Raw genomic sequence first — 13,601 nt, 5'->3', positions numbered from 1 at the left:
GCTTCCCGAAGAGCCTCTTAGAAAGGAAAACAAAAGCAAAGTCAACTTGTGCTTGTTGGCGTCTTCACCCAGACTGCGGCAATTGTGACATTTAAGCTATGCAACCCCCTCCCCTCTCCCCCCCGAAAAATTGGCCCGGCGCAAATGTCACCGTGACAAACAAGTGTGCTGAAGCGCGGACTGTAAGAATGTTATTTATTTGTTTGTTTGGGCTTTTGTCTGCTTGCGGGCCCGTCTGCTTAGCAAAAGGCAGCGACTGATGGATGAGCGCAAAAGCGGCAAACAAATCAAGCCGACGGGGCAGGGGGGGGAGGCACTTTGACCGTGAATCCCCGGTTGTTTTATCGTACCCCGACCTTCATACTTTGATTTGTGGTCAAGTTCGCCCGCATATGCAGTAAAAGCGGCCTCTTCGTCGCCCGGGCTAGAATTAGCACTCACATATTTAGCACGCTGACTTTTACCTCTATCGAGGAGCCTTGGAGATGGTCCAAATGACTCAACCCCGACCCCCAAATAAATGTGTGCAATTACCAGTTTGATCCGCAAATTTCTGAAAATGTGAGAGCGCTCCGACGGCGGCCAATCACGGCCCCGCCCATCTGGCAGCGTGTTTAATATTGCATTGAATTTGTCTTACGACTGTTAGAGCATGTTTGACTTCAGCATACATTCCATACAAAATATAACACTGAAGCAACAAACAAATTCATCCTACGAGTGACTGCTCCTGACGTATCTCGTTCGTAAGTTGAGGAAATCCCTCTTGCTAGTTGACGCTCCAGGAGGACGTGTTGCATAACAAAAAGGAATGGCTGCTTGCAGGTCATTATCATTAACTATCTCTTAGCTAGATAGCTTCCCCCGCCCCTCTCGGAAGAGCAGACCACAATATGGTATATCTCCAGCCTGTGTACAAACCCCTTGTCCAGAGGCAACCAGCTGTGACCCGCACGGTCAGAAGATGGTCCACAGAAGCTGAAGAAGCTCTGCGGGACTGTTTTGACTCAACCAGGTGGGAGCTCTTCACTGAGATTCATGGGGAGGACATTGATTCACTCACAGACACCATCACAAACTACATAAACTTAACAAGACACCGTACCCACCAGGACTGTGCGGTGTTTTTCCAACAACAAACCATGGATTAATCCCGACATAAAAGCCCTCCTGAAGGAAAAGAAAAGGGCTTTTGTGTCGGGCAACAGAGAAGAACTGAAGGACGTGCGGATCCAAGTGAGGAGGACGATCAGAGAGGGGAAGAAGGCCTACAGGATGAAAATGGAGGAGCAGCTGCAAGCCAGCAATGTCGCTGGACAACAAAAAAGCAAGGCTCATGAGAGCACTTGCTGACGACTGCCTACTCAGGCGCCATCTTGGAAAGAAAAAAAATATGTTGCTTATATTCGCGTGAACAGTTACATTTAATCTTTTAACAATTTTGAACAGAATAAAATATTCACCTTATTGCGCAACGCTTTAACCTAACAATTGGCGTGTTCGTTGTGAGAGGGATGACCAAAAAAGCCGACAAGTTGTTCACAGTTGATTTATTCCTAACAATTTGATCTAATACAGAATTCTGGGTCGCAGCTCCCTGATACAGAAAAATATTTGTGTGCCCTCAAATCAGTAAGAGAGACAAAAGACTGAGACTGAGGAGCCCAGATTTAAAGGTGTACCACATGCATCTTCAAATTTGGCCCACACAATGAAATCCAGTCCCCCATTTGGTCCTTCCTGGGATCTGGTTCACTTCTCTGTTCCCAAGGTATTTCCCCGACCTCTAGGCGGGGTGGAAGGTAGATCAAAAGTTGAGTCCAGTTGTCCAGTGTTTGGCCACGTTGTTGTTTCACACTTCCTTTGTGTCTGCCAGCCGGCTCCCCTTGGATCTCCTGGCACCTGAAACATATGTCTCCACTACCTCTTTATTATGTTATCTATCTATTACCAGCAAAGCAATATTTATACTGATTAAACTTACTACTTTACGAAGGCAAAATGCCGTCGAGGGAGTCGGTTGGGCGTCCACCCGGATTCCTAATTGCCGTATGATCATGGGATAGGGGGTGGGGGCGGGTTTCATTTGTCGGTGCATCTAGCCGTCGCGCAACAACGCCGCCTTGTGAAAGGTTAACATTCATCCCAGAAATGAGCAACGTGGCCCCAATCTGGCATCGGGATTGAACTTTGATCTCCGCCCAGAGGCCAACCACGTTCGGAGCAGACTCGGGCCCGCCTGCGTCCCAAGCTACCCGTCCGGCTTTGGCGCCTTCCCGCCGGACCGTTCCGCATCCTAGCATGCTAACTTTGCTTGTGCGCTCACTGATGCTTTTGCTTCCCGAAGACCCTCTTAGAAAGGAAAACAAAAGCAAAGTCAACTTGTGCTTGTTGGCGTCTTCACCCAGACTGCGGCACTTGTGACATTTAAGCTATGCAACCCCCTCCCCTCTCCCCCCCGAAAAATTGGCCCGGCGCAAATGTCACCGTGACAAACAAGTGTGCTGAAGCGCGGACTGTAAGAATGTTATTTATTTGTTTGTTTGGGCTTTTGTCTGCTTGCGGGCCCGTCTGCTTAGCAAAAGGCAGCGACTGATGGATGAGCGCAAAAGCGGCAAACAAATCAAGCCGACGGGGCAGGGGGGGGGGGCACTTTGACCGTGAATCCCCGGTTGTTTTATCGTACCCCGACCTTCATACTTTGATTTGTGGTCAAGTTCGCCCGCATATGCAGTAAAAGCGGCCTCTTCGTCGCCCGGGCTAGAATTAGCACTCACATATTTAGCACGCTGACTTTTACCTCTATCGAGGAGCCTTGGAGATGGTCCAAATGACTCAACCCCGACCCCCAAATAAATCTGTGCAATTACCAGTTTGATCCGCAAATTTCTGAAATTGTGAGAGTGCTCCGACGGCGGCCAATCACGGCCCCGCCCATCTGGCAGCGTGTTTAATGTTGCATTGAATTTGTCTTACGACTGTTAGAGCATGTTTGACTTCAGCATACATTCCATACAAAATATAACACTGAAGCAACAAACAAATTCATCCTACGAGTGACTGCTCCTGACGTATCTCGTTCGTAAGTTGAGGAAATCCCTCTTGCTAGTTGACGCTCCAGGAGGACGTGTTGCATAACAAAAAGGAATGGCTGCTTGCAGGTCATTATCATTAACTATCTCTTAGCTAGATAGCTTCCCCCGCCCCTCTCGGAAGAGCAGACCACAATATGGTATATCTCCAGCCTGTGTACAAACCCCTTGTCCAGAGGCAACCAGCTGTGACCCGCACGGTCAGAAGATGGTCCACAGAAGCTGAAGAAGCTCTGCGGGACTGTTTTGACTCAACCAGGTGGGAGCTCTTCACTGAGATTCATGGGGAGGACATTGATTCACTCACAGACACCATCACAAACTACATAAACTTAACAAGACACCGTACCCACCAGGACTGTGCGGTGTTTTTCCAACAACAAACCATGGATTAATCCCGACATAAAAGCCCTCCTGAAGGAAAAGAAAAGGGCTTTTGTGTCGGGCAACAGAGAAGAACTGAAGGACGTGCGGATCCAAGTGAGGAGGACGATCAGAGAGGGGAAGAAGGCCTACAGGATGAAAATGGAGGAGCAGCTGCAAGCCAGCAATGTCGCTGGAGAGACTCGTCCTCGCCCACCTGCGGCCGCTGGCAAGCTCATCGCTGGACCTGCTACAGTTTGCCTACCAGCCCAGCATCGGTGCGGAGGACGTCATCATCTACCTCCTCCACTCGGCGTTGCTGCACCTGGAGAATGCTGGGAGCACAGTGAGGATCACGTTCTTCAATTTCTCCAGTGCCTTCAACACCATCCAGCCAAATCTACTACTGGGGGACAAGCTGCGGCATGCCAGAGTCGACCACCACCACACATTGTGGATTACAGATTACCTCACAAACAAGCCACAGTACGTTAGCGTAAAGAACTGTGAGTCGCCGCAGGGGACAGTCCTGGCTCCATTCCTGTTCACCCTCTACACCTCGGACTTCAACTACAACACCCCAACCTGCCACCTTCAGAAGTTCTCTGACGACTATGCTATTGTCGGCCTCATTACAGAGGAAGACGATGGGGAGTACAGGGGACTGACAAAGGACTTTGTGGACTGGTGCCAGCAGAATCACCTCCAGATCAAAACTGGGAAAACCAAGGAGCTGGTAGTGGATTTCTGCAGGAAACAATCCTCACCGGCACCGTTGAACATCCAGGGTTCGGACATCGAGAGAGTGACCTCCTACAGGTACCTGGGTGTTACTCTCAACAATAAACCGGACTGGACTACAAACACGGATGCCCTAATCAAAAAGGGACAGAGTCGCCTCTTCCTGCTCAGGAAACTCAGGACTTTTTGAATTCAGGGGTCACTCCTAAAGACTTTCTATCACTCTGTGGTGGCTTCAGCCATCCACTGTGGTCAGCTGCTGACCACAGTGGTCAGGCAGCATCACCACCCGGGACAGGAAAAGACTGGAGCGCCTTGTCAAGAGGGCCAGTTCTGTTCTGGGCTGCTCGCTGGACTCTCTGGAGGAGGTGGGCAACCGACGGACGCTAGCTAAACTAAAAGCTATGATGGACAGCCCCTCCCACCACCTCCTGCCCACCCTGACAGCACTGGGTAGCTCCTTCAGCCAGAGACTATGACACCCGCGCTGCAAGAAGGAGAGGTACCGCCGCTCGTTCCTACCGACTGCTGTCAGGCTTTGCAATTCTCAATAATCACTTGTGAAAAAAAAAAAAAAAAAAAAAAAAAATAGACATGTAAATATGGGTTGATGCAATACAGCTACCTTTCTTGATACTTGCACTTTATACAGTTTTAATGAAACGGTTTTGCACATTTACATTTGCAGAGTACAGTTGACATTTTTATTTTGTTATGCTTACAATATCTTCTTTTCTATCCTTTCACCCCCCACCCCACCCCATCCCCTTTCAAATTGCTGCTGTGGACTGCAAATTTCCCCATTGTGGGACGAATAAAGGTTTTCTCATTCTGATTCTGATTCCTATCCTATCCAGCTATTCCTATCAAGTTCGGTGCGTGTGACTGCCGCTGCTCACTCACAGAAAAGCATCCTGTGATTGTAAAGCGACCTTGAGAGTTTTGAAAGGCACTTATAAATGAAATGTATTATTATTATTATTATTATTATTATTATTATTGTTGTTGCTGTTGACGGCCGTGAATTAATAATGGCGCAATCCCACGAAGTGGAAGCTGCTCGGGAACAAGGACGCCTTTTCATACGTGTCACGTTGAGCGTGCCTGCAATTAGATCACCCAGCCGGTGGCCTCCGTCGTTTATCATCTTTGCTCGCTCTTGCTTGCTGCACAACAAATCGTGGAGGGGGGGGGGGGGCATCGTTAATTTGGAGTGTTTTTTCCCCCCAAAATGTTTATGGATGCAACCGGCGCTGCTTTGGAATATTTGAATTGTTTCCCTTTGAATGACTTGACGTGCATGCTAATGGCTGTGTAGCTTCCTCGCGGGAATCTCCTTCTCTCCTTTCTGGAGGCTTCACGCTCGGATGTTTTAGTTTTTTGGAACCATTCAACCTTTTTCGCCTTCAGAGAAGTTGTTTTCACTTCCAGGGAAGTGCGAGTGCTCAGACTTCACCGGCGGGCCGACCTGCGAGCGCTGCCTGGACGGTTACTACGGCGACGCTTTGGCCGGCACGGCGGACGACTGCCAAGCCTGCCCCTGCCCCGGCGGGGGCGCCTGCGTGCTAGTGGCCCAGCGGGTGGTCTGCACCGACTGCCCCGCCGGACAAATGGGTGAGCGGACCGGGTCCCGCCGCCGAAGTTCCGGCGCGACTGACGGACACCCCCCCGCCACAGGTGCCCGCTGCCAAATGTGCGAGGACGGTTACTACGGTGACCCCCTGGGGCGCTCGGGGGCTGCGCGGGCCTGCGCCCCCTGCGACTGCAGCGGCAACGCCGACCCCAATGCGGTGGGCACGTGCCACCGCCTGAGCGGCCGCTGTCTCAAGTGCGCCGGCGGCACCGAGGGCGACCGCTGCCAGACCTGCCGGCGCGGTTATTACGGCGACGGGGGCAGGGACGCCCCCCCGCCCAAGTGCAAACGTGAGCGGGCCGGGACCGCCCGAGGGGGGCGAGCCTTCGGGGGGTCCCGCCCGCCAAACGCGACCCTCCTTCCTGTCGTTTCCAGCATGCGGATGCCACCCCGCCGGCACCTCGGGGCCCCCTGCGGAGTGCCACCCCCGGACGGGACGCTGCGCCTGCCTGGACCACGTGACCGGGCGAGACTGCAGTCTCTGCCAGGAAGGATTTTTCAACCTACAGCGCGTCGTCGGCTGCCAGAGGTGAGGGGACGCCGCCACCTCGCTTCCAGAGCACTTTAAGGAGTTGCTCCCGCCCCCCCCCCCCCCCCCCCCCTCCCTCATGGCTCCCAGGTGCGGCTGTCATCCCATCGGCTCCTCGTCTGCCGCCTGTCACCCGATCACCGGGCAGTGCTCGTGCAGGGCTGGCGTGGGGGGGCGCCTCTGCGACGCATGCCGAAGGGGCTTCTTTGGGTTCTCCTCGCGCGGATGCAGAGGTACAGCTAACATGTCTGACGACCACTTGTGCTTTGATGAATACCACTATCGTTTCTGCCACTAGTACTACTACTACTGCTACATTATTATTATTATCGTTTGCTAGCTATCAGCCAGATAGGCTAGCTAGCTATCTAGGTAGCTATCGATTAGCTAGGTAGCTGGATTATCTAGCTAGGTATTTGTTGGCTATCAATTAGCTAGTTATTTAGCTTTCTATCTATTTGAGATACGTCCGGGTTGAGTGAACGCTGGTGCGTGTGGCTGCCGCTGCTCAGCTGCAGAAAAACTTATCCTGTGACTATAAAGTGACCTTGAGAGTTTTGAAAGGCGCTTATAAATGAAATGTATTATTATTATTATTATTACAAGAGGGGGATGGAGGGGGGGGGGGTCGTCACAAGGGTCGCCGCTAAGAAGGAGAGCTTCCCCGACAGCCTGCGCCTGCGACCCGATGGGCGCGGCCTCCATGCAGTGCCAACCCGACGGCGCCTGCCCCTGCCGGCCCGGCTTCAGCGGCTCCCGGTGCCACAAGTGCCTGCCAAACCACTTCTACCACCGAGCCGCCCACCGGTGCCAAGAGTGTCCCGCCTGCTACGGATTGCTGCAGCAACAGGTGGTCCCCCCATCTCGACGCCATTTCCCGCCTTCGCCTTCTTGGGTTTTGGAGGTCCCGAGTGGCAAACGCCCGCTTTCTTCCAGGCGGAGGAGCTGACGACGCACCTGCGGGACGCTGAGAGGCTCCTCGCCGGCTTCGACTGCGGAGGCCCGTCGGCGCCGCGTCGGCACCCGCGGGCGCTGCCCGACGCACTGGAGGCATTTGTGCCCGTTCAAGGTCAGCGGGATCTTCGGGCCATCCTACTCAAAGCTCCAAGTGGCCAATGCCCCCCTTCACCCCCACTGCTCCCACAAGCATGAAAAACGTGATCGCAAATATGTGAATATTTCATCTGATGAGGAACGCCGCCCCCTCGTCGCACGACTCTCAGCCGCACGGCGCCTCTGTTTTTCCGGCAGAGGCTCGGCAGGCCTTGGCCGGACGTTTCTCCTCGCTGGAGGCATTCGCGGGCGCCCTGGCGGCACGGCTGCACCGGCTGACGTCCGCCCTCCATTGCGACCACGAAGGGGAAGGGGACCCGGGGTCCCCGTGCGGCCCCCTCGCCCGGATCGACCTGCTGCTCAGCGAGTCCCGAGCGCGACTGCGGCAGGCCACGGAAGACCTAGTGGGTGGAACACGTATTTTTTTCACTCGTCAACCGCGCTCATTGGAAACAAACGCGGCGAAATTGGCAACGGGCAGACGGGGCGTCGGCGCTGGGCTTTCGCGTAGGTCGCCGTTTTTTCTATACTTTGTGTGTTTTTTCCATTTTCTAGCCGTTCCTTTTTGAGGCAGATTTCAGACCGGGGCAGTGGAAGATGACGTTGAACGAGTCGCAAGTCTTAAGAACAAGGTGGGTGCCCGCCCCCTGAAAGCCGCCGTCACCGCACCGGTCAAGGGTCCGGCCACCAGACGCCTCCTTGCGCCCCCGTAGCCAAACAGATGCCGCCGAGCGGGCGGAGTTTGCGGCCGGCCGGGCGCTGGCCGCTTCCAAGCGGGCCTTTGGCTCGCTGGCGGCGCTGCTGAGCGACGACTCCACCGACGAGTACATCCGGGACCTGACGCGACGGTGGGCCCAATCACCACAGTCCAAATAAACATCAAACAAAGGGGCCCGTGTGACACTGCCTTACGCCTTTCAGGATGGCGGAGATGCGGCGGCGGGGACAAAATCTTACCGCCCGGGCCAGCGAAAGCCTCGCCCGTCTCCCGGACGACGCCGTTGTTCCGCGGCTGGCCCTCGGCGACATCGAGGCCGTCCACGCGCTAGCTCGGGTAAGGCAATCGGTCGCGGCGGGATTGGTCCCGGCTCACATCTGCCCTTCCTGGTTAGCGGGGCGGCTCGCTGTTGGAAAGCTGCCGAGAAGCACATGGCCGCCACGGGGCCAAAGACGAGCTGGTGGACGCGGCGGCTGCCGACGCCCGGACGCTGACCCAGGCTGTCCGCAGCAAGCGGGAAACTCTTGACCGCGCAGCTAAGGTCCGTTGCCGACTCGCTCCCACCGCTCGCCGTCGGTGGCGCCAATGACCTTTGACCCTTGTTTTGGTGCATCCAGCTACAAGCTCGCGCCCGCTGGATCCGAACGGTGGCCTTGGCCTCGGTGGTGGACGGCAAGGCGGTTGAGTCGCGGCACGCGGGCCTGCGCCGGGATCTGCGAGGTGAGCACTCTGCCGGACACGCTGCCAATTTTGGGTCCGGACCGGTTTTGAACGTCTCGCGCTGCTTCCTCGGCCAGACGCGGTGCGCGAGTGGCCGCGTCTACGCGCCCGCACCAAAGCCGCCGTGAAGAAAACGAAGCCCCTGGAGGCCAAGGTCTTGGGCGCCGTTGGCGGTCTGCTTTTGCAGATCCAAGGGGAACTCGGGCCAGCGCGAGAAGACGCCCGCCTGGCCCGAAACATCTCGCTGGAAGCGGAGCGTGCCGCCCACGCCGTGTCCGAGGTAGGCAAAGTCGGCCGCCACGGTCCTGCCACCTCGGCCTTCCCGGCCGGCCACTCGGCATATTTGCTTTCGGCCAAGCATTTATCGGACATTTGTCTTGGAGGGACATTTGTCTTGTCCGATGGCGGCTCGAGAGGGGACTCGCGCCAACGGCCCCCCGCGGCGCTTTGATTTTTGCGAGGCAGGACTCCAAAGGCGCCTTGACGAAGGCGAAGCAGACGAGGAGCGCCTCGGCTCAGCTCAGCTCCCACGCCGACGCGGTCCTACGCCAACTGGAGGCGCAGAGCTCACGAGCGGACGTCGCCGACTTGCACGCGGCCCCCGAGGTAGGCTCGCCGACTCTGCCGCCGCCTTCCGCACGCATGCTGAAGACGAGCCGGGCGGACGACTTTCCCAGACGGCGCCCCCGCTGGCCGACGTGAAGAAGGACGTGGAGACGGCCAAGCTGCGGCTGGAGGCCTTCTCGCGGACCCTCACCGAGCTCATCAGCAAAATCGGTAAGGGCGAGGCCTCCTTCTGTCTCTCCAACAAATCGGCTGTCCGGTGGGAGGGCTTTCCCCATTCAGCTGGCATTCTTGCAAACTTGCAATCTTGGGACTCCCCACCCCCTCGCCGCAGACGCCGACGTGCCTCTGGAGCGTTTCGGCCGCGTCCTGAATGAGACGGCGCGTAGCCTGAGCAGGCTGCGCGGCAGCGTGGAGGCCCCCCAGCTGCACGCCAAGATGGAAGCCCTTCGCTCTGCGGCCCAGGGCCAACGCCGCCGTCTGGCGCTCCTGGAGGAGGACATGCGGGAGATGGCGGGCCAGAGAGACGGTCTCAGGGACATCGCCCTCCACCTTCCGCCGTCGTGCGCCGAGGCCGGCGCCAAGGGGAGGGCCTAAGCGCCTTCCGGAGGTACGTCTCTGAGCCGGCACCCAAAAAACAAAACTTGGTTGTTTTTCAATAATGATAATTATACATTTCATTTTAAGTGCCTTTAAAAAGGTCACTTTAAGGTCACAGGATAGTTTCTCTGTGGGTGAGCAATGGCAGCCACGTGCGCCAGCGTTCACTCAACCCCGAAGTCATTCAAATAATAATAATAATAATAATAATAATAATAATAATAATAATAATAATAATAATAATAGATGGATAGATAGATAGATAGATAGATAGATAGATAGATAGATAGATAGATAGATAGATAGATAGATAGATAGATAGATAGATAGATAGATAGAAAGCTAGCTAGCTAATGATAGCTCATAAATAGCTAATAGATAGACAGATAGCCAACAGCTAGGCAGCTAACAGCCAGCCAGCTAGACAGCTAACTGCTAACTAGCTAGCTAATAAATAGCTAATCGATAGCCATATAGCCAACAGCTAGCCAGCTAACAGCTATGAGCTAGCTAGCTAGCTAATGGATAGCTAATACAACATCATTTGTAACGGACCAAAAACTGTTGTTTTCCCCCTTAGGCTGTCACAGATGATTCTGAGTCTATTAAGTCCTTATTAAGTCCTTTGGCGATGGAGTGGAATTTTGTGTCATCATGTACATAATGTGGGATTTATTATAATGATGCATTAAAATTAAAAGAGAAACAAAGTCCTGATGATATGTCATGTGTACTGAGAGGTCAAGACCTGGTCAAATGTCTCTGGTCAAAGCCAAAATAAGTCCATGAACGAAAAAAAGAGGCGGATCAAACGGATTCAAAGTCCTTCTCCCAAGCCGTATGTTTCTCCATCCCAAGGCATCTAACCGATGGCTTGGTGTGCACCAAGATTTCCAGGAAGTCCTGCGTTGTCACCGTTTCCAGACGGATGGCAGGCATGCGGGTGTCACCTGTAAAAAGGGGTGAAAGTTTCTGGGAATGTCGGACATGCTAACTACATTTCCACAGAAGGAACTCGTCCGGTCTTACCAGACCGATTTGATTCCAGAGCCTCCTTATGCACCAGTCCATGTGATGTCGGAACCAGAGTAGCCCTTCATCTCCTGCCCCCACCGCCTCGACTCCGGATGTAATGCAATCGGCCACGCCCCTGCAGTACTCAACGTTTTTGTTTCCACGACACTCTTTTTTATACGCCATGGAATACTGTGCTATTTTGAATTAAAAACACTTTTGAAAAAAGCGGGCTTGTTTTTGGGGCAGCCTTGTTTTCTTGGCCACAAATTTGGACTCCAAATTGTCAATGAACATCAACTACTTTTGATTCTCAAACGCATCCAAAACAAATGATACCTCAGTTTACAAACGCCTTGGCTAATGAACTTTTCGGCTGACGAATGTTACATTCACGACAATTTAATCTTGACATCCGAACTATTTTTCGGGATACACACGGAGCACCACCGTGAGTGATGTGTCGTTTGCGAACGAGCCAGTTCTACTAACAAGGAAATGGCTGCCGACTTTTTTTGTCCCCAGTCTTCGGTTAAAGCCGCACGGTTAAAATATCCCATCAATTTGAAGAGAAAGGACAAGCAAGGGAATCATCTATTTATGCAATTCCTCATGGGTCTGCCTGCATCTGTTGTTGTTGCAATATCACAACTTCCAAGATGTACAACCCAGAGCTCCTTGAAACACTAGATGCAAAAAGCTATCAACCAAGCTAAACAGAACACAATTGATGAGGAACTATGTAAAATTATCGCAGAGACAGCACGGCAACTTTACTCGGATATCGTCACGAGCAGTGGTGTGCCGTCAGAGCCAGCGAGGCCTTCTCTGCTGGCCTAACATAATCAGACATCATTATCATAATTATAATAAAAGTCAATTTCATTAAAAAAGTATTTTTTTCTAAATATATAGATATAATTATTCTACATACTGTTTTCTTGATGTTCTATCCATTTGGTTATGCTCCTTTCAGTGTTGTAGTTTTTGGTCAGAGTTTTTAATCCAATCAGAATTCAGCGAGCTTGTGTCGCCAGGCTGTATGAAATCTGACCGACGCCTTCAGAATCAACAGTGAGGGTGTCTGTGCGCTGTACATGAACGGGTACATGTAGTTGATATACAGTTGCGATAGTCAATCAGATCACGAGTTGGCACAGTAAGGCCAGCGAGAGGGCCTCGCGTTGAACATGACATGTACGCGTCCTGTGATTGGATACTCATTTTACCTCAGCCCTCAGGGCAGGCAGCGCTATGCAAATCAACCAAGCTACAACAGATCAGACCCGGAAACTTTAGCAGAAAAACCAAGTATATCTACTCGCTTTTTTAACCCACAATGGCTGAAGGAGAGGACAACTCGCTGTCCCATGTAGGTAAGCCTATTCTCAAGAACAAATGAAAAAGATTTGTTTACTTTTATTTTCAACAAATAGTTTGTTTTGTGAACGTCTTGTTGTTTTTCTTATACTAAACTGACATTTTGTAATTTAGCGTAAAATCTTGTTAAAGATTGCATATTCTTGGTGGACTTCATAAAACTTTGTGGACAAATGATTTTAAATGTCCTTTTATTTTGAAGTGTTTGCAGTATCACGTATAGTGACAAGTTGTAATTGCTGATGCAGATTTATTGATGTGTAATTGCTCCGGAAAATAGCCTGTGTTGTAGACGATTAAGGTGATGCCACGCCCAGTACTGCGTGCGGGTGCTTTTGTAAATGATATCTCCATGTCATAAATTATGGTATTACGAGGGATATTTGTTCAAGTCAGACTTAACAGGACTTCACTGAAGGCCTAGGTGTGAAATGCACGGACCGCCACTGGTCACGAGGCACCTGGAAGTTCGTCATCCATTGATGATTTCAAGGCTGGTTGGAGAACTTTAAAGGACAACCGACATCACTTTTTTGTTTCCTAAATGACATCAGAAAAACGTTTTATAGCATCTAAAATACCCAAAAGACGCAGTATGATATTTTTAGTCAAATGCAAAACACGAATAGATATGACTTAAAATGTCTAAAAACTACTTCAATTTGAACCCGGAAGTGGCCAGTTTCAGAAGGTCCCGCCCCCTTGTTTGCGGTGTCACGCCAAGACGTCTTGCCTTGCTCGAGAATTAAAACAATGGCTTCAGATTCAGAGAATAAGCTTTCTTGTTACTCATCCAGTTATGAATATGATACAAATTGTCACGTTCCGACGGCGACAGGGGCAGCTGCCGAGTTGTAACGTTAGTGATAGGGGTGGATCGCTAAGCAGGTGACAGAGGCGTTGATGCTGGCAGATGATTTATTAACAAAAAGTACGGGTCCGAGATAACGCGGACCCCGAAGACTTGTTGAACATAAAGTGACAAAACAGCAAAGCTAGTGGGTGAGCGGGGGCAATCCGCCCAACCTCACTAGCTAGATGAAAAAATAAAGAGGCACACGAGGGTGCAAAACAGCTTACGATACAGGGCGTACAAACAGACGCGATCGTGGCTAAATAATACCTCGAGCGAAGCAACTCTCGTCCTGAATAGCAGTTCAAGGCACGGACGGGCGAGGCGCGAGGGGAAGTATC

At 52.2% G+C, this 13,601-nt stretch overlaps 1 protein-coding gene across 3 annotated transcripts in view; it reads left to right on the top strand.

The window, feature by feature from the left end:
- Window positions 1-11,597, top strand: part of lamc3 (laminin, gamma 3) — a 62,584-nt gene extending 50,987 nt beyond the window's left edge. The window contains exons 13-29 of one of the 3 annotated variants that reach the window (XM_089020211.1): window positions 5,628-5,810; window positions 5,874-6,119; window positions 6,205-6,358; window positions 6,449-6,591; window positions 7,030-7,208; window positions 7,295-7,427; window positions 7,610-7,815; window positions 7,967-8,043; window positions 8,125-8,259; window positions 8,333-8,465; window positions 8,524-8,670; window positions 8,747-8,849; window positions 8,927-9,129; window positions 9,315-9,455; window positions 9,527-9,626; window positions 9,748-10,023; window positions 11,062-11,597. In XM_089020211.1, the coding sequence (XP_088876337.1) occupies window positions 5,628-5,810; window positions 5,874-6,119; window positions 6,205-6,358; window positions 6,449-6,591; window positions 7,030-7,208; window positions 7,295-7,427; window positions 7,610-7,815; window positions 7,967-8,043; window positions 8,125-8,259; window positions 8,333-8,465; window positions 8,524-8,670; window positions 8,747-8,849; window positions 8,927-9,129; window positions 9,315-9,455; window positions 9,527-9,626; window positions 9,748-10,010 (2,546 nt within the window). In that variant the 3' untranslated portion in view covers window positions 10,011-10,023; window positions 11,062-11,597. Of the gene's footprint in view, window positions 1-5,627; window positions 5,811-5,873; window positions 6,120-6,204; window positions 6,359-6,448; window positions 6,592-7,029; window positions 7,209-7,294; window positions 7,428-7,609; window positions 7,816-7,966; window positions 8,044-8,124; window positions 8,260-8,332; window positions 8,466-8,523; window positions 8,671-8,746; window positions 8,850-8,926; window positions 9,130-9,314; window positions 9,456-9,526; window positions 9,627-9,747; window positions 10,024-10,593; window positions 10,820-10,871; window positions 11,031-11,061 lie in introns of those variants that run through there. The other 2 variants (XM_089020213.1, XM_089020212.1) reach the window with 2 other exon arrangements.
- The last annotated feature ends 2,004 nt before the right edge of the window (window positions 11,598-13,601 follow it).

The sequence above is a fragment of the Hippocampus bargibanti genome, linkage group LG18 (genome assembly GCF_051943395.1).
Source record: "Hippocampus bargibanti isolate YZ-2025 linkage group LG18, ASM5194339v1, whole genome shotgun sequence".
Lineage (NCBI taxonomy): Eukaryota > Metazoa > Chordata > Actinopteri > Syngnathiformes > Syngnathidae > Hippocampus > Hippocampus bargibanti.
This window is presented reverse-complemented; position numbering and strand designations above follow the sequence as displayed.